This window comes from Pantherophis guttatus, chromosome 4, assembly GCF_059756535.1.
Source record: "Pantherophis guttatus breed Tessera chromosome 4, ASM5975653v1, whole genome shotgun sequence".
In the NCBI taxonomy this organism is placed as follows: Eukaryota; Metazoa; Chordata; class Lepidosauria; order Squamata; family Colubridae; genus Pantherophis; species Pantherophis guttatus.
The window spans coordinates 73656787-73683825 of NC_142066.1; the positions used below are offsets into that span (position 1 = coordinate 73656787).

The 27039-nt window shown below is 35.4% G+C and overlaps 1 protein-coding gene across 10 annotated transcripts in view; it reads right to left on the reverse strand.

The window, feature by feature from the left end:
• The window catches only part of HECW1 (HECT, C2 and WW domain containing E3 ubiquitin protein ligase 1), a 296682-nt gene that overhangs the window by 1781 nt on the left and 267862 nt on the right, over positions 1 to 27039 (reverse strand). For 9 of the 10 annotated variants that reach the window (XM_087892405.1, XM_087892404.1, XM_087892401.1 and 6 more), the window contains 8 exons: positions 25951 to 26071; positions 24810 to 24923; positions 23270 to 23422; positions 13465 to 13563; positions 11792 to 11921; positions 10325 to 10471; positions 8821 to 8935; positions 7002 to 7200 (listed from right to left, as the gene is read on the reverse strand). In XM_087892405.1, coding sequence (XP_087748531.1) covers positions 7002 to 7200; positions 8821 to 8935; positions 10325 to 10471; positions 11792 to 11921; positions 13465 to 13563; positions 23270 to 23422; positions 24810 to 24923; positions 25951 to 26071 — 1078 coding nt within the window. The remainder of the gene's footprint in view (positions 1 to 7001; positions 7201 to 8820; positions 8936 to 10324; positions 10472 to 11791; positions 11922 to 13464; positions 13564 to 23269; positions 23423 to 24809; positions 24924 to 25950; positions 26072 to 27039) is intronic. The other variant, XM_087892402.1, reaches the window with a different exon arrangement.

Consider the following 27039-nt stretch of genomic DNA (forward strand, 5'->3'; position numbering starts at 1 on the left):
TTCTAGTACAAATGATGAATAAAGAAGTATTCACATTTAATTAATGGTGCAATATATTGCATAAATGGTAGCACAAATTTGGCAATCTGGGAGGATGTTTTTAAACAAAGTAGAAATTATACTCTCTGCCTGGAAGTTTCTTCAAGATCAGATAAATGAAAGTGTATCTAGAGACTATATAGGGAGCAGCATAGTAGTGTATTGCTTAGAGTTTTTGTTGAGGCATTATCACATGGAAATAACTGTAGAGTCATAGGAATACTCCAAAAAGGAGTTCTGAGGGTGATTATCCAGCCTGACTAAAGTGAAAGCCTTAAAAAATTTCAAATTTGTGATTAATGAGGCCAAAGCAAACCCTTTTAAAGTGAGATTGCTTACATTTGTTGGAGATCTATATTTGAAATTCAATGTATGAGGACACTTCTAGTATTGCCAAAACATATTGAGCACATATTTTCCATAGGGAAGCCCAGTAGATGAATTTTATCTATGGCTTTTAAAAACCATGATTTTTTTAAAACAACCTCTATGGTTGCCAAGATGGCGCTGCTGATGGCAGCCTTGGTGAAATGCTTTCTGATAGTTTTGCTGTTTTTTATCATTCTCTGTGATTCACTACGAATTTCATACTCAAGAAACCAACTGCTAAGCATCAAGGAATTTTTCTTTGATGGGCAGCTTTCTGTGACTTCACCCACCCTTGTCTTTACAAATGCAGAAGAGTTTCTAACACAGGAAGAAGCAACTTCCTCTAAACAATGGATAAACAAAAATAAATGGCGGAGATGCCGGAGCCGAAGAAGGGATAAGCGACCAGGAATTTTGAATAGACTGAGGAAAAGTTGGATAAAAACCCCTCTCCCTTCACTCTTTCTGATTAATTTATGTTTACTTGCTAATAAAATGGATGAAATACTACTTTTAAATAGGTGCAATTCTGATTTTTACAACTCAGTAGCTCTCTGCTTCACTAAAACCTGGCTAAATGAGTCAATTGATAATAGCAGCCTGCATATTCAAGGATTTCAGATACGAAGAGCAGACAGAATTGCAAAAACATCAGGTAAAAAGAAGGGAGGAGGCTTATGTTTATATATTAACAGCCGCTGGTTCCGAAATATAACTATACTAAAGAAATTATGTGATGTGGACTTAGAGACATTAATTATCAATTGCATACCATTTTATTCTCCATGAGAGTTCTCCTCATTTCTCCTAATTGCTGTTTATGTTTCTCCACAAGCTTGTGTAAACATTGCATTATGAACTCTAGTTGACCAGATTATGTGGGCTGAAGTTAAATACACAGATTCACTTCCGATAGTTTTAGAAGGTTTCGACAAATCTAACTTAAGGAAAGAGCTACCAAAATATTTTTAGCATGGTAATTGTTAATCTCACTAGAGGCAAGAATATTCTAGTCCCATGATGGCGAATATATAGCAAGTGTGCCAGAGGCGGCACACAGAGCCCTCTCTGTGGGCATGTGCGCCATCTCCAGCTGCTCTTTTGGGTTCCATTGTGCGCATGTGCACTGGACAACTGGTCTGGCATGCATGTGCACTGGCCACCTGCTCTCTTCCGGGTTCCAGTGTATGCGCGTATGTGCGCGCTACAGTTTCAGCACTCAGTGCTGAAAAGGTTAACCATCACTGCTCTAGACCATTGCTACACAACATTAAAAGATGCTTATCAGTCTTTACCATGAGCAGCTATGGGACACTCTGATCATTGCATGATTCACCTTATACCTGCTTACAGACACCTTATACCTGCTTAAAACCATGAAACCAACAATTAAATCAGTGAGGACTTGGACTGAGGAGGCAAAACTAAAGCTACAGGCTTGCCTTGGCTGCACTGATTGGAATGTTTTCAAAGATACCTCTGCAGACTTGGATGAACTCACAGATACTGTAACATCATATGTCAGTTTTTGTGAAGACCTATGTGTCGACAAGAGACCTATGAATATACAGTAACAATAAACCTTAGTTCACAGCTAAACTTAAGCAGCTACATTGTACCAAAGAGGAAGCCTTTGGTACAATGTTGTACAATCAGACCAGAAACATATTAACAAGAGAGGTCAGAGCAGCAAAGAGAAGCTACTCTGAAAAGCTAAGGTATCGGTTCTCAACAAATGAACCAGCAAACGTGGAAAACTCTTAAAAATATCACCAGTTACAGCAAGCCTCCTTCCCTTGCTGAAGGAAATCAACAACTGGCAGATGACCTGAATGTGTTTTACTGTAGGTTTGAGAAGGAAACTACTGCTACCCATCTCTACAATCCCTAGAGATGTGCTATGTTCCTTCTTGCTTCAAACACTCTACTATCATCCCTGTGCCGAAGAAACCTCCATCAAGGAATTAAATGACTTCAGACTGGTTGCTCTAATATCTGTAGATATGAAAATCTTTAAAAGGCTAGTGCTGGCCCACCTGAAATCCATCATGGATCCGCTATTAGAACCCTTGCAATTTGCCTACCTAGCAAATAGATCAACAGATGATGCTGTTAATATGATTCTTACAACATCTTGAATCTCTAAAGACCTATGCAACGGTCCTCTTTGTAGACTTCCACTCAGCATTCAATACCATCATTCCAGATATTCTTCTAATTAAACTAAATTAGCTAGCTGTACCTGACCACACATGTAAATGGATCATAAGCTTTCTAACAGACAGGAAGCAGCAGGTGAAGCTAAGCAAAATCACATCAGATACCTGTGCAATTAGCACAGGAACCCCCCCCCCCGGGCTGTTTGCCCTATCCACTTCTTTTGTCTCTATATACCAATGACTGCATCTCAAATGATCCATCTATTAAACTACTGAAGTTTGCAGATGATACAACACAGCCCTCAAAAAGAGTGCTGTGAAAATATTTACAGATCCGTCACATCCTGGACATAAATTGTTTCAACTTCTATCCTCAAAACGACGCTTTAGGGCACTACATACCATAACAACTAGACACAAGGACAGTTTTTCCCCGAATGCCATCACTCTGCTAAACAACTAATTCCCACAACACTGTAAAATTATTTACTAAAACTGTATTACTATTATTCTTCTCATCCTTCCTATTACCTTTCTACTCCCACTTATGACTATAACCTTGTTGCTTGTATCTCTACGATTTATATTGTTTTGTTTCCTAGTATGATTTGATTGCTTATTAGTAACCTGTGACTATCACTTGTATCTTATAATTCTTGATGAATGTCTTTTTTCCCCTTTTATGTACACTGAGAGCATATGCACCAAAGACAAATTCCTTGTGTGTCCAATCACACTTGGCCAATAAAAAATTCTATTCTATACTAAAAGTACAAATGGTGCCAAATCTATAGAAATAGGATTATATTTAACCAAAGACAATAAGAAGAAACCATATAACCCAGCACAGGGGTCTCCAAACTATGGTCCATGGCTACATCTGGCCCTCTGGAAGGTTCCAGTCTGCCAACCCCTCCCATGGGTTGTGCTTTTCCAAATAGCACAGGGAGAAAAAGCAGGGTTGTGTTCATTACTGTTTAGAAAGGAAGATAGGGTTCCCTCAATTCCTGTGATGGGATGGGGATGGGGTTGTGAGCCAACTGAAGGATTGCTGGACGAGGAAAGGGAAGCATACAATTTGTTCTGGCTTTGAGCCAGCTGGAGGGTTGCTTCCTTTGCTGAGAGGGTGTGTATGATTCAAGGGGCTCCTTTGGATTGTTCTCCCCCTATACCTGTGATGGCGAACCTATGGCATGCGAACCTATGGCATGCCAGAGGCGTGCCACAGAACCCTCTCTGCTGGCATGCACGCCGTTGCCCTAGGTCAGATCTCCATGGCGTTTCTTTTGTGAGATTCTTGTTTTCCTGCAAATGACAAAACAGAAGTTCACGAAAGAAAAAGATCTTACCTCTTGCCGCACTGCTGGTGATGGGATGCCTCGCCTCCCACTGGCCAGCTGGTCTTCAGGTCTCTGCTGCACATGTGCACATGACCACACATCCACATATGCATGTCCGTGCATGCATGCATGTACATGCGCATGTAGGTGCACACATGCATTCGCACACATGTGCACCTTTCAGTTTGGGCATGCACGTGTGCGCAGTTTGTCTAAAAGGTTCACCATCACTGCCCTACACAAAAGAGCTCTATCTGAATTGGCTCAGGGTTGGCTGGATGAGGAAGAGGAAGCCTCCTGGAGCATCGTTTCTTTTGCCTGTGCGGGCAGGGGCGGAGAGGAGGGAGGAGTGATCTGGATTGGGCACTGACTGGGCACTGGCCTGATCCAGCATAGCTTCTCTCTGCTTTTATTTTTGCTAATGTTTGACATTTTTCTCGTATCATTTGTCTATACAAGACAAGCTCAACATTGTTTCTTTGTAGTTGTCGCCTTTCTTTTTTGTGTTGTTGTGAATCATATCATATTGAGCAAAATAAAACACATTCATTCAATTAATCTTTATTTGCTCATTTATAAAATTGATTTTTCCCCTGCCCCTTAAATGTTTGCAAAGTGTCTAATTTGGCCCTCAGACTGAGAAGATGGAAACTCCTGATCTAGCATACAATAAGATAGCATTTTTGATATTTTTTGAAACCATCTGAATGCCTTTTAGAAACCTATTTTGAGTAGTTTAAAGAATATTAAGCCTTTCAAAAGAGCAAGCTGAGGGACTGTTTAGCTTTGTAAACCTTTGTAAAGTTTGTGGTAAACTTTGCAAGCTGCAGGAATATACAGATAGTCCTTGTGTTACAATGGCAATTGGGACCAGAATTTCTGTTCAGGCATGATTATTCCTCTCTAAATTCAGTCTGTCCTTCAGGAGTAATATTTTTATTTTGTACCTAATCTACTAATTTTAAATATAAAAAGATGGCATACAGTTTGCTTACTTGGTTTAATAACTACTAAGCCTATAATTAATAGGATCAAGTCTGTTTCTTTTATTTTTTATGATAACAATATCATAATAGCCTGTTTCTAATTATTATTATTAATTAAATTTATATATCACTCATCTCATAGTCTGAAGCAACTCTGAGTAGCTTACAATATAATAAAACATATCAATATAAAACAATTATAAATATTAAAATATATTAGTATTATAATATTAGTATTATAAATTAAAATTACAGTCAAAAATTGCCTTGTGTTGTTAATATGTAGGAATAGGGTGATAAGAACTGGAGCTAACCAATCTTTGTTTTACTTTTTTAAATTGGGGGAATTAAATCAGAAGCCTTATCTGGTTTTAATTGGGCTATAGATATGTTAGTTATAGACATATAGTAAATGACAATCCCGGAGTCAATACAAGAGGGAATTACATCTGAGATTATAGCAGATTCCTTTAAAAAAATCTTACAGAAGTGATCCTCCAATTTATCTGCTGATGTTTGCAAAATAGGGCCAAAATATAGGTACGGTCCATCTACTTTATGAAGGACTGATTGATTAAGTGGCGTTCTTCAGTTTTGCCTCCAAAATTAAATTCTTCCAATTCTGCATTTTCTTTAGGTCTTTAGATCAAAAGGTCTTTATAATTTCCTTAAAAAATGAATTTATTGCATTTAAGAGAGATTTTTTTTACCCTTCATGCAATCATTATTTATATCAAGGTTTAAACTTTTTATGTGCATTAACAGCATTGGCTGATAAAAATCTTGTCCAAGGGATAACTGACTGATACAGTGACACTACCTAGTCAATGAAGTCAGCTAGGCAGATTTGCTTGTGTATCTGAAGCAGGGGCTCTAAAGTCAAGAGCCTAGATATAAAAATTTAGCCAAATCCTGAGACCATTAGTTCCATACCTGCTTCTTTGTTGTAATGTCAATAAGGCAATGGGCTACTTCTAATGATTCAAAATTTGTTTTAGAATAAAAAAAATTAGACGAAAGTGATCACTATCATCTTGAATTTCAAGACAGAAATAAGCTATAAAATGAATAAAGATCCAGATAATCATGCTATATTGGACCCATTGGGGCACCAGAATATAAGCTCCCCTTTTAAACTACCCTTTTCATTAAGTCTATCTAGATCTAAACTGTCCAAATGCTGAGCTAAATGAAATCCTGCAATTTATATTTAGACTGACTGGCTGGTAAACCACCATGTCAGTTTTAGGGATCATTGGCTGTTTAAAATAAATTTTCAAAGGATGTTAAACTGACCAATACTTACATTAAAGTCATCAGCAATAATAATTATAGTGTCTGGGTATTGATATATGTAACCCTAGTTGAGCATTGATAATTTCTCACACCTTGGGTTTCCAGAAATGCAAGTATAGTTTTATATGATTATAAAACATGAGGTTTTAAGTTTGAATGACAAGAACTACAAGTATCTTTTAGAAACAATTTCAATAGTTTAATCTGTCTTTTATAGGACTAGGATTACTTTTAGGCAAATTGAGATGGTTTGACTTTAGAAAATAAAAGAGCAGCAATTAATTTATTTTAATTGCTTATTATTAATTTATTAATTTGTTTAATATTGTTTAACCAGCATAATGGTAGCATTTGAATTCCCTGCTGCAGGGAACTACTTTCTCTGCTGTTTTTCTAGTTATTCTGGATTGTATATCATGGTATTCTACTTTTGATTCTGTGTGACCTTAACAGTCCATGCAAATGACAGAAGAAAGAATGGCAAAACAAGAAACCACATAGGAAAAGAAAACTAGCTTTCGTTGATTAAGATTTCTCAACACTTAATTAGTTGTTATTCTTTATGAACCCAAAATGAATTTCTCTCCTGCATCATTTTTGATCTGATGTCCTTTATCACTTTTAGCTTGTCTTTTTGATAACACAAAATAATTAGGATGTCTTTTTAAAGCAGTCTTTAATATGATAAATTGGAATATTCAGAGATGCTGTCAAATAGTCTTGTCATTAATAAAAATATGAATCATGTGAACATAAAAATAAATTTATACCCAACTATAAATGATGGAATATCATTTTAAGATGAAACACACCTGGGTAGTGATGTTATTTTACCCCATTTCTCTATACAGAAACGCCGTAGTCCATTGCTCCCTCGAAGGGCTGCAAAGCCTTCATAAGGGACACTAGATGTTCCAGTAACAAACTGCAGCAACCGTAATCTTTGCTCATTGTTGAACCTTTCTACTGCAGCCCAGAACCATCGTATTACTATATGGCCATCATGGTAACCTAAAAGAGAAGATGGGTAAAAGACAAATGCATTAGAACCAGGGTAAAAAGACACAACTGGATGTGAAGATGAAGTAAACATTACATTTTGCACTATCTAGTCATAGCTGCCCAAGATATGTGTGTTTTTTCCACATTAGTTTTATGTAATTGCTGGTATATCTGAATTAAGCATATCCAATATGTATAAAAAATGGTATAGCTATTAGACATATAAACCAGGTGTGAAATGCTCCCGGTTCCGACCGGCTCGGGCGAGTAGGTAGCAGAGATTGAGGCTAGTTTGCTGAACTGGGAGCAATGGCTGCTGGCCACGCCCCCGAACTGGTCCGTGGCCCGCAGTCCTGCCATGCTTGCCTGCCTTCCATGCTGCCTTCTTGGCGTCCTGGTGGCCAGCTTGCGAAGGCAGGCAAGCAGAAGTCCATGTGGAAGGCAGGCAAGCATGGCAAGGCTGCGGGGAAGGAGCTAGCAGCTTACTGCCCCTCCCACTTAAGCAGCGGCTTCCCTGCTCAGCCCCGACAAGCTATGAATCCATAGCAATGGGGTTGTTTTGTTTGCCGCAGTGGTGCTTCGGGAGGGCAGGTGGACATATTCATTATAGTTGTCAGCTGCAGATGTCTACCTGCCCTCCCCAAGCACCACCTCAGTGAACAAAACAACCCCATTGTGCTGCGCCTCCTTCTGCAGCCAAACGCGCCCAGCCGTCTGTGCCCTTTCCTCAAATAGGCTATGCATGGGGCGCTTGGAGAATGAGCAAGCAAGAGAGCTCTCCAACCTGTGTGTGTGTGTGTATGTGTGTGTGTGTGTGTGTGTGTGAGGGAGGAAGCTATCTGAAGCCGAGGCATCCAAACTTCTGGCAGTGGCGCAGGCGGCTTCTGAGCAGCCCTGAGTCAGACAGCTCCACCTGACCTATTCCCTGAGTCTCACGGTTCTCCTCGTCCCCCACCCACCCACTCAAGCAGTGGCAGGCTCTGCGGACAACAGGACCTCTCAGTTTTCCCACAGCACAGCGTACGCTTGCTACCTCTGCTTGTCTGTTTGCAAGCGATGATCTTCTCTGCTTCTCTCGGGATGCTGTTGCGGGCACCATGGATACAAAGCTTATTGGGGCTGAACAGGGAAGCCACTGTTTGAGTGGGATGGGGGTGGGGGTGAGGAGAACGGAAAGATTCAGGGAGTAGGTCAGGTGGAGCTAGCTGCTCAGAAGCTGCCCCCGCCGCTGCCAGAAGTTTGGGTGCCTCAGCTTCAGATCGCTCCCTCCCTCCGTCCCTCAAACACACACACACACACACACACACACACACACACACACACACACACAAACAGAGGTTGGAAAGCTCTCTCTCCAAGCGCCCAATGCACAGCAGAGTGATATGAATGACATCAAACTGGCCACGCCCACCCAGTCACATGACCACCAAGCCATGCCACACCAAGCCACGCCCACAGAATCGGTAGCAAAAAAAATTAGATTTCACCCCTGATATAAACCAATTTACAATCTATAAAATAAGTAATTTCATAAATAAAACTACTTTATGGACATGGGGCAGAATTCCCAGCATTAACAGGACTTAATGAAATGAAAAAATGGCAAGGAAGAATAATTGCAATGTTTACCACCCCGATATTCTGTGTTATTGCGCCAATCATTAAGGTCGATTTCAGCTGTGCCAGCGATTACCAATTCTAGTTCTCTAGCATCAAAAACTGAAACAAGTCTTGAGTCCACAACCTGAAAAATAAAGCATACATGCTAGCAATAAATGCAGAAATATCAAAAGTCTCAATATTTTACACAAGCTAAGTATATTTGCAAATTCATGAAAGGTGGTTTCCAATTATTAAATATTTGAACAATACAACCCCCCCCGTGTGTTAATTGTTTGCTTGCATAGTTTTGATCTGCAGGTTTTATTAAGGCCTGTCTGCAATAAATGATAACACTGATCAATTATTGCTCAATAAAATGTATTGGGTTTTTTAATACAAAAATGCTGATTATTTTAAATATTACATTGTAGAATAAAATTATTTTAAATATTATATCAGTAGAAAAGAATAGTGGAAGAGAACCAATTTGATGTGGTTGTAAAGGTGCTAGGCTAAATCAGGAAAATGTGAGTTCTAATCCTGTCCTTGGGCCAGCCCATCTCTCAGCCTTAGGAAGGAGACAATGGCAAAACAGTTTCATTTTTTCCCCCAACAAAACTGCAGACTTGTCATAATGATGTCACTAAAGTGTTGGAGCCACTGTCATAGATAACAATGTTTAAGAGATGAAAATTTTCATTAACCTTTTTTTAAAAAACAGGAGAAAAAGCAGAAAAACTGCACAACTAAAATGTATGGATTTGATTTAAGCTGCCAATTTTCTATTGCTTACAAAATGGGACTCAGAAATTGTGCAAAAACTTCCAAACTGTAATCAGTAATCTCATTTAAGGCAGTGGTTCCCAGCTCCTGGGCTGTGGCCCACTACTGGGCTATGATCTGTTTGAAACTGAGTCGCAGGAGAGATGGACAAGCGTACGTGCATGAAACTCCATTCGCATCAACAGAGGGTGCTTGTGTTCATGTGTGGAGCTTCTTGCATGCGCCCTTCACTCATGCAAGTGGAGCTTCACACATGCACATGCACCTGCCATTCTTACACACCCCGCGCCAAGCCGCTAAACTGGAAAGATTGGGGACCGCTGATTTAACGGACTTGGGCCCAGGAGCAAGGGAAAATATTACAGCAGTGGGCAGTATCAGAACTTCTGTGAAAGTTTGTAGAGGGAAACCTAAATGTTACATAGGCACAAACCTTTACATTTATTTTCATTTTAAAAATGGAATTTGCACTTCTATTTTTCATAGGTTTGCTACCAAAAACTGGTAAACTACTGAAAAATAGAAGTGCAAATTCCATTTTTAAAATGAAAATAAATGTAAAGGTATATAAGCATGGTATGTCTAAATAGTGATAGATCTTCCACTTATACTGATGCTTCCTATTAAGATTTGAAACCAATACTAGAGCAGTTAATTCTTTGTCCTTTTTTGTACTGCATTTGCTGTAATTGAAATGCCCTTATGTTTATGACTCTTCAACTCTTATTTGTTAAAATATGATACTTACTTCGTAGAAGCCACGAACTAGGGCCTCGGTTTGCTGAACAACCCCTCTTTCTACTCGCCACTTAACCATTCTTTCAATATACTCTTTCTTGTTCTTTTCAGTTACTTGTGTATTTGCACCTCCAGATTTCAACTCTCTTTCTGTTACCTAAGAAACAAATCAAATAAGCAAAACATAAATATTGGGCAGGAATATAGAAATTATCATGACAAGTGCTTTTAACAATCAAGTATTGCTCAAAAAAGATACTGCCTGAAGTTATGTATCGTTATGCTGTTTGATTTGACTTCTTGTTATGGATGTTTATGTTTTTACTATACACCACAATGAACCAATTTATTCAAATTGGGCGTATGTTGGAGATATTGTATAATCAGTTCCAGGCCACTGAAGAGAAATTCTATTACAACAACCCACTTGTTGGGCACGTGGCTAATTGTGCGAATTTAGTGCAATACAGTGATGGCTCATAACTTATTTGCTTTCTAATCAGTATTGCCTTTAAAATTATATTAGTTATCTGTGCCATCAATATTTTAAAAGTGGGTGTGTTGGTGGTTAAAACGTGTAAAAAATTCTCTAAATCCTCATTATTTCACCATTTACCTAAAAAGTAGTTTTCTGAATAAAGCACCCAGAACCGATTTTTCCAATTTTTTATTTCCAAAAATTCCATCTAGATCAAACAGTTTTTTATTTGGATTTTTAAAATTAGTTTCAATGTTTTTAGCAGTCTTAACATTCCAAAACTATTGCATTTCTCAATTATTTTAATTTAGCTTTAGTTAAATTGTATTATTTGGAGCAGATTCCTAATTTTCCAATATCCAAGTGATAAGAAATATTAATCTATCTGAAATGTTAGTAATTCAGTTATATGCTGATTTTTGATTGTAATAAATATTTGATTGATTTAAATTCAGATACATTCAGGTTTGAGAACTGCATTCCTACTGAATGCATCCTAGAATCTGAATCCTTCCAGATTCTAGAAAGATATCTGATTCGTAGCAACATTTATATTTCTCCCTTTGAAGGTCTAACATAAAGAATGAATGTTGGAACCAGCTGTTAATAGTATTTAACTTTATTTTGCAAATAAAATGAGATAGTGTGTATATCATTCCTGGATTTTCTTAAAAGAAGGTATTTGCATATAATAATAAATAAACAATAAACTTGTTTTGCTTCTGCTATTTATATGGTGAACATTCAACCCAGTTTGCTTAACACCTTTTTACTTGTGATGGCCACAACAAATCCTGACATAAATAAATCCCTATGATGATTGTAAAGAGAATTAAGCAAATGAATACGGTACTTGTCTATTCTTATTTTGTAATACTGTACTTGCTGTTTGTTGTCCTCCTATTTTTTTAATAACTGGTCTCCAGATAAGCTTTGTTCTCAATTTGAAATTTTTATGACTCCTAATTTCTAACTTGTAATAGATTCATATTAAATTACCTGTCCAAATACTTCCTCATTCACTGTGAAAGTGAGATCCAGAATATCAGTAATGATGTTGTCTTTCATCCATTGTAAACTTTGGTGGAATTCCTCATCCAGATATTCCATATCACTAAGGTCACATGGCCTGATTGACAATAGATAATAAATTATGCTCAAGTTTCAAATAGTAAAATATTAAGGAGTAGTCTCAGTTCAAACTTGCCATTAGCTACCTACAACCATAGCTAAGCATTATATCTCTATTCAGTGGCAGTAAAATTTGGAATATGAAGAATCAGCACTCTTCATATTCCAAATTTTACTGCCACTGAATAGAGAATTTTACTACCACTGAATAAAGAATTCTACTGCCTGATTTTGTATCAGCTTCCTAGGGAACATCTAGTTCAGGGATGTCAAACTGGTGACCCATGGGCCGGATGCGTCACATGCAGGCCACGCCAACCCCGGCTCTGCAAAGGCAAAATACATCATGTAATATGATCGAGTTTGACACCTGTGATCTAGTTGGTTAAGAAAGGAAATCCTCTGCTAGATTTAGAGTGATTAGATATCTATTTTCTTAATATTATTAGAGTGAGTAACAACTTCTTGGTTCATGCTTGATATTGTTCTCTTCTGATCATGAAGTGTTATTTGACTTTTTATTCATATAACTTTGCTATACAGATTTTCTTACAAAGCAGTAATTCAAAATATTTCATTGTTAACATATACAATAAAAGGATAATAAAAATATGCTTTAGGGAAATAAATTCAGATGTCCTCTACTGAATTCAAGGTTTCCCCCATTCCCATACCTAAATATTGCCATGTATGTGAATGCATCACACGTAAGTATGGATGGGATTGAACTGTCCCAAACAATCTAATGTGAAATTTGAGGATTCTAAACTCTTTGTCCCATTTGAACAACTGGGTTGGACAGCCTTTGTACAGCTTTAACTTGGACACCAGTTGTGCCTGCTTTTTGATTGGGAGACCCTGCTTATAGTCCATTCATAACTCGATTATTGAAATGCACTTTATATGGTTCTGCCCTTGATAGCCATTTATGAAATGCAACTGGTCCAAAATATAGTGGCATGAGTAATTAGGAGACCATCTCACAAGCTATACTGGTTACTAATGAGATCTTGAATGCAATATAAGGAACTAGTTCTTATCTATAGAGATTCTCATGCTAAACTATTTGTGGGACCATCTTTTTCTAATTATTTCCATTCAACTGGTAAATTCTAAAAGGATCAGCATGCTCTAGATTAAATAAGCAATGTCATCTGGTAGGATTCAGAAGAAACAACTTCTCTGGTGCCAATAGCATCACCATTTGGAGTAGCATCTTCTATGAGATTGGGTTGGTCCCAATTCTGCCTGCCTTTCAAAAAGCCTTTAAGACTTCCTCAGGGCACTAAATCAGGAACTGGCATGAATGAATTTTTCTCGGCACTTTATGTCTTTATATTTACTCTGTCATTTTTATATGAAATTAACTACAATGTATTGATGTGTGCTGACCTGAGACACATACTGAATAGGTGGCTGTATAAATTGAATGAATAAATTAATAAATAAATTAAAACTCTCTTTAAAATTCCACTTATCCCATTTTGCCAAGAGATTAAGAAATGTCACAATGGGTTTCCATTGAGTCTGTAAATACTCACAGCCTTAACAATGCTTTGTAGAATGGCCTTGTGAAGAAAGCATCAAGTAGATACTGATGAATAAGAGCAAGACCGAGGATACGACCACTAAATCGGAACCTAAACCAAAAACATACATAATGAGGGATGCATAGTTGAGATAGTTATTCCATTTTTTTCTGTTTGAAAATAATATAATATATCTAATAGCAATCAAGGCATTTAACCGACATGTAAAAACTGTCTTGGTGATTTTATCATAGGATTCATTTCTTGTGATCTGAATTGATTTTCTAAGCAGTTTCCTTCCTGACAATGTGATACAACTGCATTATAAAGGCATCTTTAGGGTTGGACCATCATGGTTGGTTTAGACCATCATGGCGAAATATTGTGGTCTCATATTAACTCATGTAAATAAATATATTTATTTATTGATAAAATTGAGGAAGCCCAGAAATGGGCAACAAAAATAGTGCAAGGTCGGAGGGACAAAATATATCAGGGAAGATTGGAGGGACTGAATATATACAGCCTGGAGGACAGAAGGAAAGATGGGGCTTAATTGAAACCTTTAACTATACTAAGGGTGTAAATAATGGGTCTAGAAGTCAGTATTTTCAATATTAAGCAAAAGTCAAGGACATGGAGCAAAACCTCATACTGACAGGAAGGAAATTCAAAGCTGTTAGAAAGTATTGTTTTTTGAAAGACTATTGGAAACCTGGAACCAGATTCCCGACGAGGTAGTGGTCATTTATTAGTAACTAAGTTTAAACATGTTTGGGATAAACACACCTCCATCATCTGACAAAAAAATAAATTAAAAAAACAAGAACTCAAAGAGCAGACTCAATGGATCACTAGGTATTTTTTCTGCCATCAGTTTTCCATGTTTCTAGGTTTGACTGAGGAATTACTTATTTTGATATAAACATTGATTTTGAATATGTATATGCCAGGGGTGAAATCTACTTACCTTCCTTACCGGTTCGGAAGCACACGCGTCACGTGCGCGCACATGCACATGCACAGAAGGTAAAAAAACATTACTTCCTGGTTAAAACCAGGAAGTAATGACACCCTGGCGGCGAAAGCTACCAGATCGCCGAACCACAGGGAAAAATCGCTACTGGATCAGGTGATCCGGTCCGATCCAGGAGCATTTCCCCCTTGGTATATGCATACTGAATAAAATGAATCTTAAGAAAGAACGGTATATAACTGGCAAAAAAGGGGTTTATTGCTAATTCTTGAAAAATGCTAAAAATGTGGTACCTATTATGGAAGAAAGGAAGCAGGTGCGCAGTGAGAGCTTTTTAACAGGATTACAGATGTAACAAGCAATTAACTTGAATAGAATTGGTATTATATTATTCTTTGTTTCCCAGTTGTGCATAAAGCAGTCTTATTACATTCAGTAATGTAGAAAACTGCTGTTATTAAAAGATGCTAAAGTAATAGGAAAACACTTCATCTGTCATTCTTTTCATATTAAATAGAAACATTATAATTATAGTACAACCAGACCAACCCCCATCACAAGTAATAATAACATTTTTTTATCTGGGCAAGACCTTAGAGGGAGAATAAACATTCAGATGCTGCTGCATTATCTGGAGAATTTTTTCCAAAATTAGTAAAATAAACTGATTTTAAGAGGAATTAAATACCTCTATTAGATTAGAATAAGAGTTCTGTTTATATCAAATACCACTTATCTAGATATCCATATGAATTAATTTGTTTCTGACATTCATATGTACCATTTATATATTTGGAAATTCCATTAAAAATTATATATAGAGAAACTAAATTTTCATGATTTCACCTTTACAGTCATTAAAGCCAATTGTTACAATTTGAAAGACTGTTTTATGTAAAATATAGATGTAGCTAGCATCATTGTAATCACATGTCTTTTTAATTATTTTAGAATAATAATTAAATAATTAAAAAGATATGGAATTACAATCATAATGACCAACTATCATTCAGTATTATTTTTCCTTCAACTACAGTACTACTGAGAAATTATTGGACATATATTTAATGTCTGTATGACAAATTCACCTCTCTAGGAAGGAAATGTAATGAGATCAAAAGCAATAAAATCTCCTCATTCCATTTGTTAGCCAGCATGTTAAAATTGAAAAAAGAAGAAACACAGTCAATTTGAAATCCTAGTATATGAAAGCAGACGTGACTTTATTGCCATTACCAAAATCTGGTGGGATGAAACCCATGACAGAAGCATGCAGCTAGTGGGATTTATATTGTTCAAAAGAAATGGACCTAATAAAACAAGAGGCAGAGTTGCACCATATATAAGACATCATTGCACCTTTATAGAAATGTAACAGAAAATGATGAAAACTTTCTTGAATGCATTTAGTTTAATATAAAAGGAAAAGGGAATGACATTGCTAAAGGGGAATACTACAGGCCACCCAACCATACAGAGAAAATAGAAAACTTTTTGCTAATCAGTTAGCTATAGTGTATGCAAGAAGCATACCAAAATAGTAATAGGAGATTTTAATTACCTGGATATCAACTGGGAGACAAACTTTACACCTAGTGGAAGATCAAACAAATTCCTGACAAATCTAGAAGACAACTCTATCTCACAAAAGGTAGAAAAGGGAACTAGAGGGTCAGCCATGCTGAACTTAATTCTCACTAATAGAGATAAATTGAGAGACGGAGTTGAAGGTACAGGAAGTTTAGGGAACAGTGACTTTATATTATTGGAATTCTTTATAATCCAAGCACAAGCAATAGAACAAAGATCAGGGAGCTGATCTCAACAAACCTAGAGAAACTTAGAAAATGATTGTGAAAGATTTCATAGATGGAAATCTTCAAGAGAAAAATAACCTAAGAAGCTTGAGAAATTTAAAAAAGTAGGATTTTAAGAGCCCAGTCCAGCACAATATCACCGAAGAAGAAAAATAAGAGATCCCAGAAGAAACTGATAAACTAAAAGATAAAAAGGACAAGTATAAAAAGTGGAGAGAGGGGCAAATAGCTAAGATGAAGTCAGAGATGCTAAGGCCCAAAATGAATTAAGGGTTGCAACAAATGTCAATAATAATAATATTAATAAAAGCTTCTTTCAACATGTAAAGACTTCAAGACTTTCCTATTTCATCAAGCCAGCCTGACCTAAATCTTTCCTCTTTTTAAATGGAAATTTTAAATTTGGTTTTAAATTATTGGGGTTTTAAATTTGTTCAGGCAAATTATTTAATTCGTTTTAGTCTATTTTAAATTTTGTATTTATATGTTTTATTCTATGGCTGTTCACCGCCCTGAGTCCTTCGGGAGTAGGGCGGTATACAAATTCAATAAAATAAAATAAATAAATAAATAAAAAACAAGAAAAAAGTCAAGGAAATAATTGATCCAGTAATGTAAGAAAATGGCAAGAAGATGATGCATAGTAGGGAGAAAGCAGAACTGCTTAATTGATTCTTTGCATCTGTCTTTACAAAAAAGGAAAAAACAGTGTAACTTATCAAAAACAGTTCCATAAAAAAAAGATTAGGAATACAAATCCAAACAGGCAAGAAAATGGTAAAAGGCACCTATCTACTCTAGATGAGTTCAAATCAGCATATCCAGACCAATTACATCCTAGGATTGTTGAAAAAGTGGCAGACATGATTTCGGAACCACCGAATCACATATTTCAAAGATCCTGGAGCACCAGGGAACTGCCAGAGGACTGGAAAAGAGGTGATATGGTTCCCATCTTCAATAAAGGGGAAAAATAGATCCAAGAATCAACAGACCTATCAACCTAATGTGAGATGATCCTGGAAAAAGATAATCAAGAAACAAATCTGACAACACTTAGAAACAAACAAAGTTATAACAGAGAGCTAACATGAGTTTGTCCAAAACAGATCATGCCAGACAAATCTTATTGCACTTTTGACAGCCTTTTACCAATTAGTAGACAGTGAAATGCAGAAAACATAATTTACTTGGACTTCAGTAAAGCATTTAATACAGTAGAGCATACTCTACTAATTGATAAGATCACGAGCATATGGTAAAAAAGATGTTGGGACTCTAAAAAGATTGCAGAAGAGAGCTTGATTAGGGACTGGAGACTAAAATATATGAAGAATGGTTGCAGAAACCATTCTTTTTCTAATGAAAAAAAGGACTAGGGGTGACATAATAGCATATCATATCTAAGGGGCTGCCAAAAAGAAAAGGAGATTGCCAAAAAAGAAAAGGGGATCTCCAAAGGACCTGAATGTAGGACAAGAAGCAATAGATGGAAATGAATCAAGGATAGAAGCAACCTAGAACTAAGGAGGAATTTTCTGACACTTAACCAGTGGAATGGCTTGGTTTCAAAAGTTATGGGTGTTCCATCATTGGATATTTTTAAGAATAAATTGGACAGTCATTTGTCTGAAATGATATGGAGTCTCCTGCTTGAGCGGGGATTGGACTATAAGTCCCTTCCAACTCTGTTATTCTGTATTCTGTGAATAGTAATTTATGGTTAATCTAGCAAAATACACTGGAATAATACCAAAGGTGTTTGTCATTTCTTCTAGTATTAATTTTCCATAAAATTGTTTTCCATCTCATAAGTTATTTTATCTCAATATTAAAAAAAAAATAAGAGAAAGAATGAGTTTATTATTTGATTCTATTTGTTTTTTATCTACCTCTCCTCTGGAACATTTTATTGTATGAGATGATAAAGAGGCTTGAACCAATTTTTTGAAAGGTTACTGAGAGTAATATATTAAGAAAATATATTTCTTGTGAATATTTTATTTTTGCAAATGAATTAATATATACTCAGCAATATCAAAATAATTTGCAATTTAAATGTAGAATTTTGCACCACAAAAATGTCTATTGATCATAAAAAGTAGTAAAACTTTCCATAATTCTTTCAACACTTTTTCTTACCAATCAATAAATTAGCTAAACTGTATTCTGCTATTGTGCATTAAACAATGTTTATCAATGTGTTTTGTAAGAGCCGAGGTGGCGTACTGGTTAGAGTGCAGCACTGCAGGCTACTTCAACTGTCTGCTAGCAGTTCGGTAGTTCAAATCTTATCGGCTCAAGGTTGACTCAGCCTTCCATCCTTCCGAGGTCAGTAAAATGAAGACTCAGATTGTTGGAAGCAATATGCTGACTCTGTAAACCGCTTAGAGAGGGCTGTAAAAGCACTATAAAGTGGTACATAAGTAAGTGCTCTTGCTATTGCTATTTTTAAGGAGGCAAATAATGAAAAAGAACATCGATACCCTAGTACAGAACTGCACATACCTGAAAACGAAGTACATTATGTTTATTTGCTCTGATACCAAGAGATACGTGGCATTTCCTGAAACCTTAGTTGAGTTCCTATAACCAAGGAACTTATTTTATTGCACTTAATTGAAAAGTTGTATACTGAAAAGCCATCTATTCCCATCAGTAAGAAGGAATGAAAAGTTATTTGTGGAAATGGTACTGCAACGCAGCTGCAAGACACAATTACTGTGGGAAAATTTTCACATATTGTGAAAAAACTCAGTTTTTTAGGGAATCAAATTTAGGGGAAAAAATTAAAATTTTATTAAGCACATCAATGTCTTTTTTTCTGAAGTCACTTTTCCAGCATGGAAAATATTAATATTATTATCAATGTTGCTGTCAAATATTAATAACAATACTGGCAGCAAAATCATCTCTACTAAAAACAATGTTTAGGATTTCAAAATGCATAGACAGTAATGAGACCTTATAAAAAGAGACACCTAAGTGGTGCAGCAGAAAACAAGGACCGAACCAGACTAAGCATATTTGGGTATATACTATTATGATCAGAGCAGCAAAACATAACTATTTCTGTCTCCTTATTACAACTACAAACTAGTGTTCCTTCTCAAAGCAATCTCTACCATATTGGGAAGAGATATGCAAGAGGACAATCTAAGGGGCTGCTGTGAGGAATTTTTAAGGCATCTGGAAAAAAAAGTCATTCAAATTTACTTGGAGTTCATAATAGCTGGGTAAGTCCAAAAAAGATGGCTCTGATTATCTGGGCTGACTTTGATTCTGTGAGTGCTAAGGAAGTAGATGGGATCCTTTACAATTTACATCATCAACTCAGATACATGTAATCTGGACCACTTTTCTTCCTTGTTGTTGAAAGTCTCCAAGGAGAAGGATTGGAGCAGTGGTGAATATGTCTTTCAGAGAGAAAATGTTACTCCTTTCTTTGAAAGAGACAATTCTCCATTCTCAAACATTGTTCAACCCAAATATACTGGATGATCCTTGGTGTTTCAAATCTTTTCTAAGGTTGTGTAGGCAATATTAATTCCAATAATGTGTTAGGGAATTGTACATGGCTGAAAGTCAGATCCTTCAGTATACAATTTTCTAACTTACCCAGTAAAAAAGAAAAATTGAGATCATGAAATCAATTAAATAAATTTACTTTAGAATATAGAAAAATCACTTCCAGTAAGAATATAGTTTTTGGTTCCAACAAGAATACTGTCTATTTGAAATGTATATATTTGAATAAAACAATTACTGCTTATGGACAATGTTTGCAGATAGTTTTTAATTTAACAATTGCTTTACAGGCTGAACAAGCTCCTGATGATTTAGAACAGGGGTGTCAAACTTACATTGTCACATGACATATCGGGACTTTCCCCCTCCCTTCGCTAAACTAGGCATGGGTGTGGCCAACATCCGGCCTGCGAGTTTGACAGCTCTGATTTAGATTATTTAGTGACTGCAGGACAGTTGTCTGAATGTAAGCATAGCAGAGATTTTCTCCTCTATCAAAAATAATGTTTTTCATGATATGTTAAAAATTTTTGTTACACTTATAACTTTGTAATCTCATTTCTTTTCAAGGAGTTTCTAAGCATAAATGTATTATATATATATATATATAATCTTTATATAATATATATAGATTATATATATATATATATATATATGTATAATCTTCAAACCTGGAAGCAAATAATAGTGAGAATGGAATGCCATGCTAGAACCAAAGTGCACTTTTCAAGTGGAAAGAACAAGAGATAAACAATGTACATTATTGAAATGGAAGGAAAATAATGTGCATTTATGGTTCTTTTGATGTCAACATGTTGGCTTTTAAAAAAATACTTATCCCACCCTTTCTTTTCATATTCAACAAAGTGGCAAATATACCAATACTCCAGGGGTGAAATGCTCCTGGTTCAGATCGGATCACCCGATACGGTAGCGATGGAGGCGGGTGGTTCAGAGAACCGGTAGCAAAAATCCCTGCCTCCCTCCCATGCCCAGCTGAGCCGCGCAATCATCAGAGACTTTTTATTTTATTTTTAAAAGCATTTTTTCTATAACCTCTTTGGCCTAAAAAAGGCTTTTAAAGGTAAAAAAAAAAGCCTCTGATGATCGCACGGCTCAGCTGGGATCATCAGAGGCTTTTAAAAGCATTTTTTCTACAACCTCTTTGGCCAAAGAGGTTATAGAAAAAATGTTTTTAAAAGGAAAAAAACCTCTGCCGATCAGGCAAGTCAGCTGGGATCGTCAGAGGCTTTTAAAAGCATTTTTTTTACCACCTCTTCAGCCGAAGAGATTGTAGAAAAAATGGTTTTAAAAGTTAAAAAAAAAAAAGTTGGCCACACCCACTCAGTCATATTATCTCCCCCACCAAGCCACGCCCACAGAACCGGTAGTAACAAATTTTACATTTCACCACTGCAATACTCCTTTCTCCTCTTGTGTTCCTCACAACATCAACCCTATCAGATGAGTTGGGCTGAGAGAGTGACTGGCCCAAAGTGATTTAGTTATTTTTTATGCCTAAGGCAAAACTAGAACTCACAATCTCCTGATTTCTAGGCACGTATTTTAACCATTACACTAATTGTTTCAACTATCTAGTTAAGAATATAAGGAAGTCAGAGTTTCTATTTTGAAACCTTCCTTCATAAATTTCCTTCCCAACTGATGCCTTCAAGATCAACACACAAGCAGTTTGCAGGAAATGAATACAGTATTTATTCAACTTCTGTTTCTGGGCATGGAAATCTATACAGTAGCTGGATAACTTGGTCATATAGCCCAGGGTTGTCTTCTGATAATGGGTTTTTAAGGCATCAGAGGAAGACATCCTTCTGATTATATGATACTTAATCCTACTTTAATTGGAAACCCAGGCAATTACCTCTCAGCAATAATGTTTTGCTTGGTTGTGAGCTGTGAGAATTTCTATTTACAATGCTAATGATTTCAGCATTATGTATTTTTTTAGCTATTTCTTTCACAAGGGATACATGAGTTAAATGCCACATAATTTATCAAGCCATAAGAAGAACTTTTGTGGCAATAATATGGAAGTGTTTTGATACTGTATTCTTTTGAATGTTTTAATTCTCTCAGTTTAATTTAGAGCTCCATGATTTTTCTGGTGGTCATTCTTCCAAGTCCTAATCAGATCTGATTTTGCCAACATTTTGAGATTGGCCACATTCTGGTAAGTACTGCCACCTAACTGGCTAAAGTAATAATCATGCATAAGCAAAACCAGTCTTTGCAGGGCAATAAAAGGGCCTGGTGGCTCAGCAGACTAAAAGCATTGTGATTAACACCTGTCTGCAATTACTGTAAATTCGAATTTCACCAGGCTCAAGGTTGATTCAGCCTTCCATCCTTTCTAAGGTAGGTAAAATGAGTACCCAGTTTGTGGGGGCAATAAGCTGACTTTGTATAAATATACAAAAGTATGAAGGCTATTCCTTAATGCATTGTAAGCCGCCCTGAGTCTCCGGAGAAGGGCGGAATATAAATCAAATAAATAAATAAATAAATAAAATAAAAATTAAAAAAAAATAACTTGCCCAGGTATTATGAGAGAAAATGAGTGTTTCGATTTGAACTTTAATTCAATAGAAAATTCTAGGACCTAAATGACTAATAGAGAATTTATGTTGAATCTTTTTAATATGGACGATTAGAATATTCTAATTGTGGTTATGAATGAAAAATTTTCTTTAATTCTTATAAACACGTTTTTCTATTTAGTTTAGTAACACTTTGGCACTATTTCATCAATCCAGTTCTGTGCTGACACGGGGTCTGTAAGTTTAGTATGGCAGATAAAGCCTCTTAACTACAAAAAAACCTTTTAACACTATTTTACTTATATAACTGTATACCATATCAATAATATTAAATATAGCAAGAAAAAAATTAAACAGGCAAAAAAAAATCTTTATGATTTTATTCAATGCTTTGTCTTCAATTCCCCCAAGTGCTCTCCAAGACCAAAGGAACAAATTCTCTTTCTTGAGAATTTGAGTGTCAAGAGTATCTAAGAACAAGTTTCCTGGAGTATGAAAAATCAGTTATTATAATACAGTAAAATATAAAAATTTAAAACATTATAATTATGGTGCACTTCGTTTCCTTGTTTTTCCACTTCTTCTGAAGCCTTCAATCAGATATATCATTGTAGCTTTCCTTTCTATCAAATAAGTTACTAGATTGTATTTTACTTATTTCACTAAAGTAATTCTGTCATGATTAAACCTGGCTTTTATATTAACAATTAAGTCTGAGTAATTATCTCCCCAAGGTTTTGTTAATACTTGAGGTGCTAGCATTCTCAGTTTTAACTGTCTTACTGTAGGTCTAACACTGTGACAGAATCTCATATGAAGGAAGATGATATTGTAATTTATAACACATTACACTTGAGAATAAAAATGTATAGTTTATTTGATTTTTTTTAAAAAAAATGAGAGTTACTATGACATGTATACTTAACTAAAAAGCTTACCATTCCAGGTGATTTTCTACAAATGCTGACATGGGGCTGATCTGTACAGTGTAAGTATCATTGGCTGAATACTCAAACAGGCCATAATAAGGATTGAAAAGCTCCTGAGAAAGAAGGAAGAAGAATTCCCGGGATGGGCCACTGTAATCCAAGCTGGAAAAAAAAATCCACATGGAATGGATCTTACTAATCATACATATTTCATGACAAATTGCTGATTCTGCCTCTTTATCCATGTTAAACTGTTAGACATTTTATAGAGATTTTGTGAATGGATTTTAATTTTCATTGAGAATTAATGCTGCAAATGTACCTCTCCAAATTGCCTTGAAATCCAAAGTAAATATAAAGTTGTTTAAAATGCAACTTAAAATGAAGTTGCATTTCATATAGTAACATTTACCAAATTACTATTTTGAATTCTATTTTTTTTACCTTTACCTACTGGAAAAGTGAGGAGGGTCAGCAGAGAGATACCGCTGTCCCCCAAAATCTTTTTCCTAATAGTGACTGCATTATAAAAAAAAAAAATCTCTGAAATTTATGTAGCTGCAAAAATAGTTACATTATCAATAAAGAAAAATTATTATAAACATACAGAAAACAAATATCACTCAACGTTTGTTATTGTTACTTTGGAAATATTATTTTGAATTATTTCATAATTTACTGCTTTTTATTTCTACAGAATTATTTATTCTTGATTATTTTACATCCTTACATTAAATGATATTTTTATCTCATCTGAAAAAACAACATAACATCACTTATAATACCACTGGATGGAATATTATTTCTGCTGTGCCTTTAAACAAATGCCAAGAATGTGAAGTATTTTGTGATTTATGGCTGTCTTCAAGGCCCTTCCTCTGAGACAACTGGCAAAGAATTATTTCCTAGAATGATTTGCCCAAGTCTAATATATATTATAATTTTATACATACAGTATATATAATTATATAAATTCCTACCAACTGTTTTTCTTCTTTCATTATTAACATAATCTAGCCATTATTCTAACTAATAAGGAACCTATATTTCATAATAAATAGAAACATTTAAATATTAGAAAAAAATCCTTAGCAAAAATATAAATTTTACCTCTTAAACCACCCAAGTTCAAGAAGTTGATAATTCAATTATAAATATTTGAATAAGTCACACCAAGGAGTTGTTAATTCATTTGTAAATTCTTACTGACTATGCAATAACTGGCAAGTTCTGTAAGATGCTATTTATATGGGCTGAACTCATACCAATTATTTATATCCATATATACTGCCCTTTATTTGAAATAATTAAGGAAGATAGCTGCTACTGAAATATGAATTTTATATTTGTTCTATGTGCTGATATCAAGGTTGCTCTTTTGATTAATCCATCCTGACTTTTTCTACCATAATGCAATGATTATGATGCTAAAAATGCACTTTTTGGTTTAATTCCTTGTCAGTTATTTTGTATTACCTATTCCATTGTAAATTCAATCCATATAAAATAACAGAAAACATGCTTTTTGGACACATTTGTGACTTCTTACCCTTCTTCCCCAACAAATGTAACATAGAGTTTATTTCTTTGGAGCTCCTTCCGTGAGTAAGTCATCACTTGATTAAAAGTGCCTTCCAGCAAGTGGTCACGCCTTATTATTAATCTGGAGTCGGGTGAATGAGAAGTAATTATGTAAATTGGATTATCCAACTATTGTTATTGCAGTAATTAATTAAGTATAAAGTTCTCTTCTGCAATAAGTTGCTTCAACATTGTTGAAAGAGTTTTGGCATACAATTTGACCCATTGGTTCTTTGTAAATAAAATAAAGTTATACAGTCTATCAGCAGAGAATTACAATTATAAAATTATAAAATCTTCCTTGTTAGAACTGTGCTGCTAAATAATCACAAAAGAGATTTTTAGTGATAATGCCTCAGCTTTGGAACATTATCACTAAATTAATAAGCTGAAAAATTATTTACATTTTTAGTGCCAATAATTTTATTTGCTCAAGTATTGTAACGTATATAAATCTTTATTATATCTTCTAAAGTTTGATTCCCCATGATTGCCTAACATTAAAGCTGTTTTTTGTGATTGGGTATTGGCTAAATTCAAAAGAACTGACCATAATTCTCAAGCAATGCTTAGCTCTTGTCCGCCCAGAAAATGGTGTTCTGAACTAAGAATGCATTGTTTGGTCTGCTAGGCAAATGGCTGGTTTAGTGGCGAGGAACTGGTCTCTGTGGTTTATTTAGTCCTGGATTAGAAAAGGAGTGATGTGGAATCAACCTGAAACTCCTTGGACAGTTTGTGCCTGGCCGGGGGAGATGAGATTTGGAGGGTTTCATTTCCTTCCCAACCAAAGGAGGGGCTCACACCCTGTCTGCCTAATCTTTGTTCTCAAAGAATGCCTTTGCTTTTAACCCCATCCCCCCCCAAATGTGTATTGCTTAGCTCTCCACAAAAAATATGACATGAAGAACAGATTTTCTTCCTTTACTATATACTGGCTTCACAATTATCACTATTTGCATTTAGATTATATTTACATTTTGCTAACCGTTCTTTGTATTTTTCTGCTTTGCAGAACTGAAATTTTGTTCAACTGAATTCCTTTATAAAAATATTCATATTTGTAGATTATTTAAGTAAATAATATATAGGAATCAATAATAACTACTCACTTAATTTTACCTGGACCCTGGCCATATCCTTTTGCTTCTAGCTTTCGATAAAAGTTGCGAAGCTTAGCTTCAAAGTCTCTCCTGTAAGGAGAAGGTGCTCTTGCACTGGCCCGCTGCAAGCCTGATGAGTACAAACATAAGAAAGAACTTATAATTTGCAGCCACTGGCTTGAATGATCTTCTATCATAATCTTTATATTTAAAAGGCAAACCCTTTTATTTCACATTTGTAGTATATGGGTATCATTCAGCTGTTTAGAAGGGTGTAGATGAGCTTTTGTGAAAAAGCCACCTATCTTAATCAGCACCTGTACTTTGGGGAAAAAAATAGATGTGATTTGCACATATCTGTATCCTTCCATGCCACTTCTGTACCTCTGTCTTAATGTAACTCTGCCAAATGGATAGGACATTGATTAGTGTCTTTGAGATGGGGCAAGGAATTATATAATATAGTGTTATCATATCATAAATAATTAATAATATAAGAAACACCAGCTAAATGAGACTAAATACATTTATAGTAGAACCAAACAACTCTGGAAAACCACAAGGTAAAGACAATAGTTCTCTCCTATGATTATTATTCAAAGGTATTCTACTTCTGATGAAAGAAACAAGACATTATGACTAGCAACCATCTATGTGCATATTTCACATTAATTTATCCTCTCCATCTTTAAATCAGTTCAGATTACCAAGTTCTCTAATGTATGTATGTTATATATGGCAAAGAACTTAATTTTATCTGTCTTAAAATTATCACCATTTGGCATTATTAAATGATACCAGATTCAAATATTGATGTAGAATATTTCACATGGATCAGGAAAGAAAACAATGCTGAGAAACCATTTTTAGAGATCATATAACAATATGTGGAATTCAATCTTGCATCTTCTGGAAATTATTTCTCTGTATATAAAGAATAGTGCCTTGGTTGCATTTTTTAAATTCAAGATTAAAAAAAAAAAAGCTATACTAGCAAACATATACACAACACTACTATGTGGTGACAAGATTTTGATATGCATTTTTTTAATAATGAAGATATTTTCTTAGCATGCCCAAACAAGTCCTCCATTACAA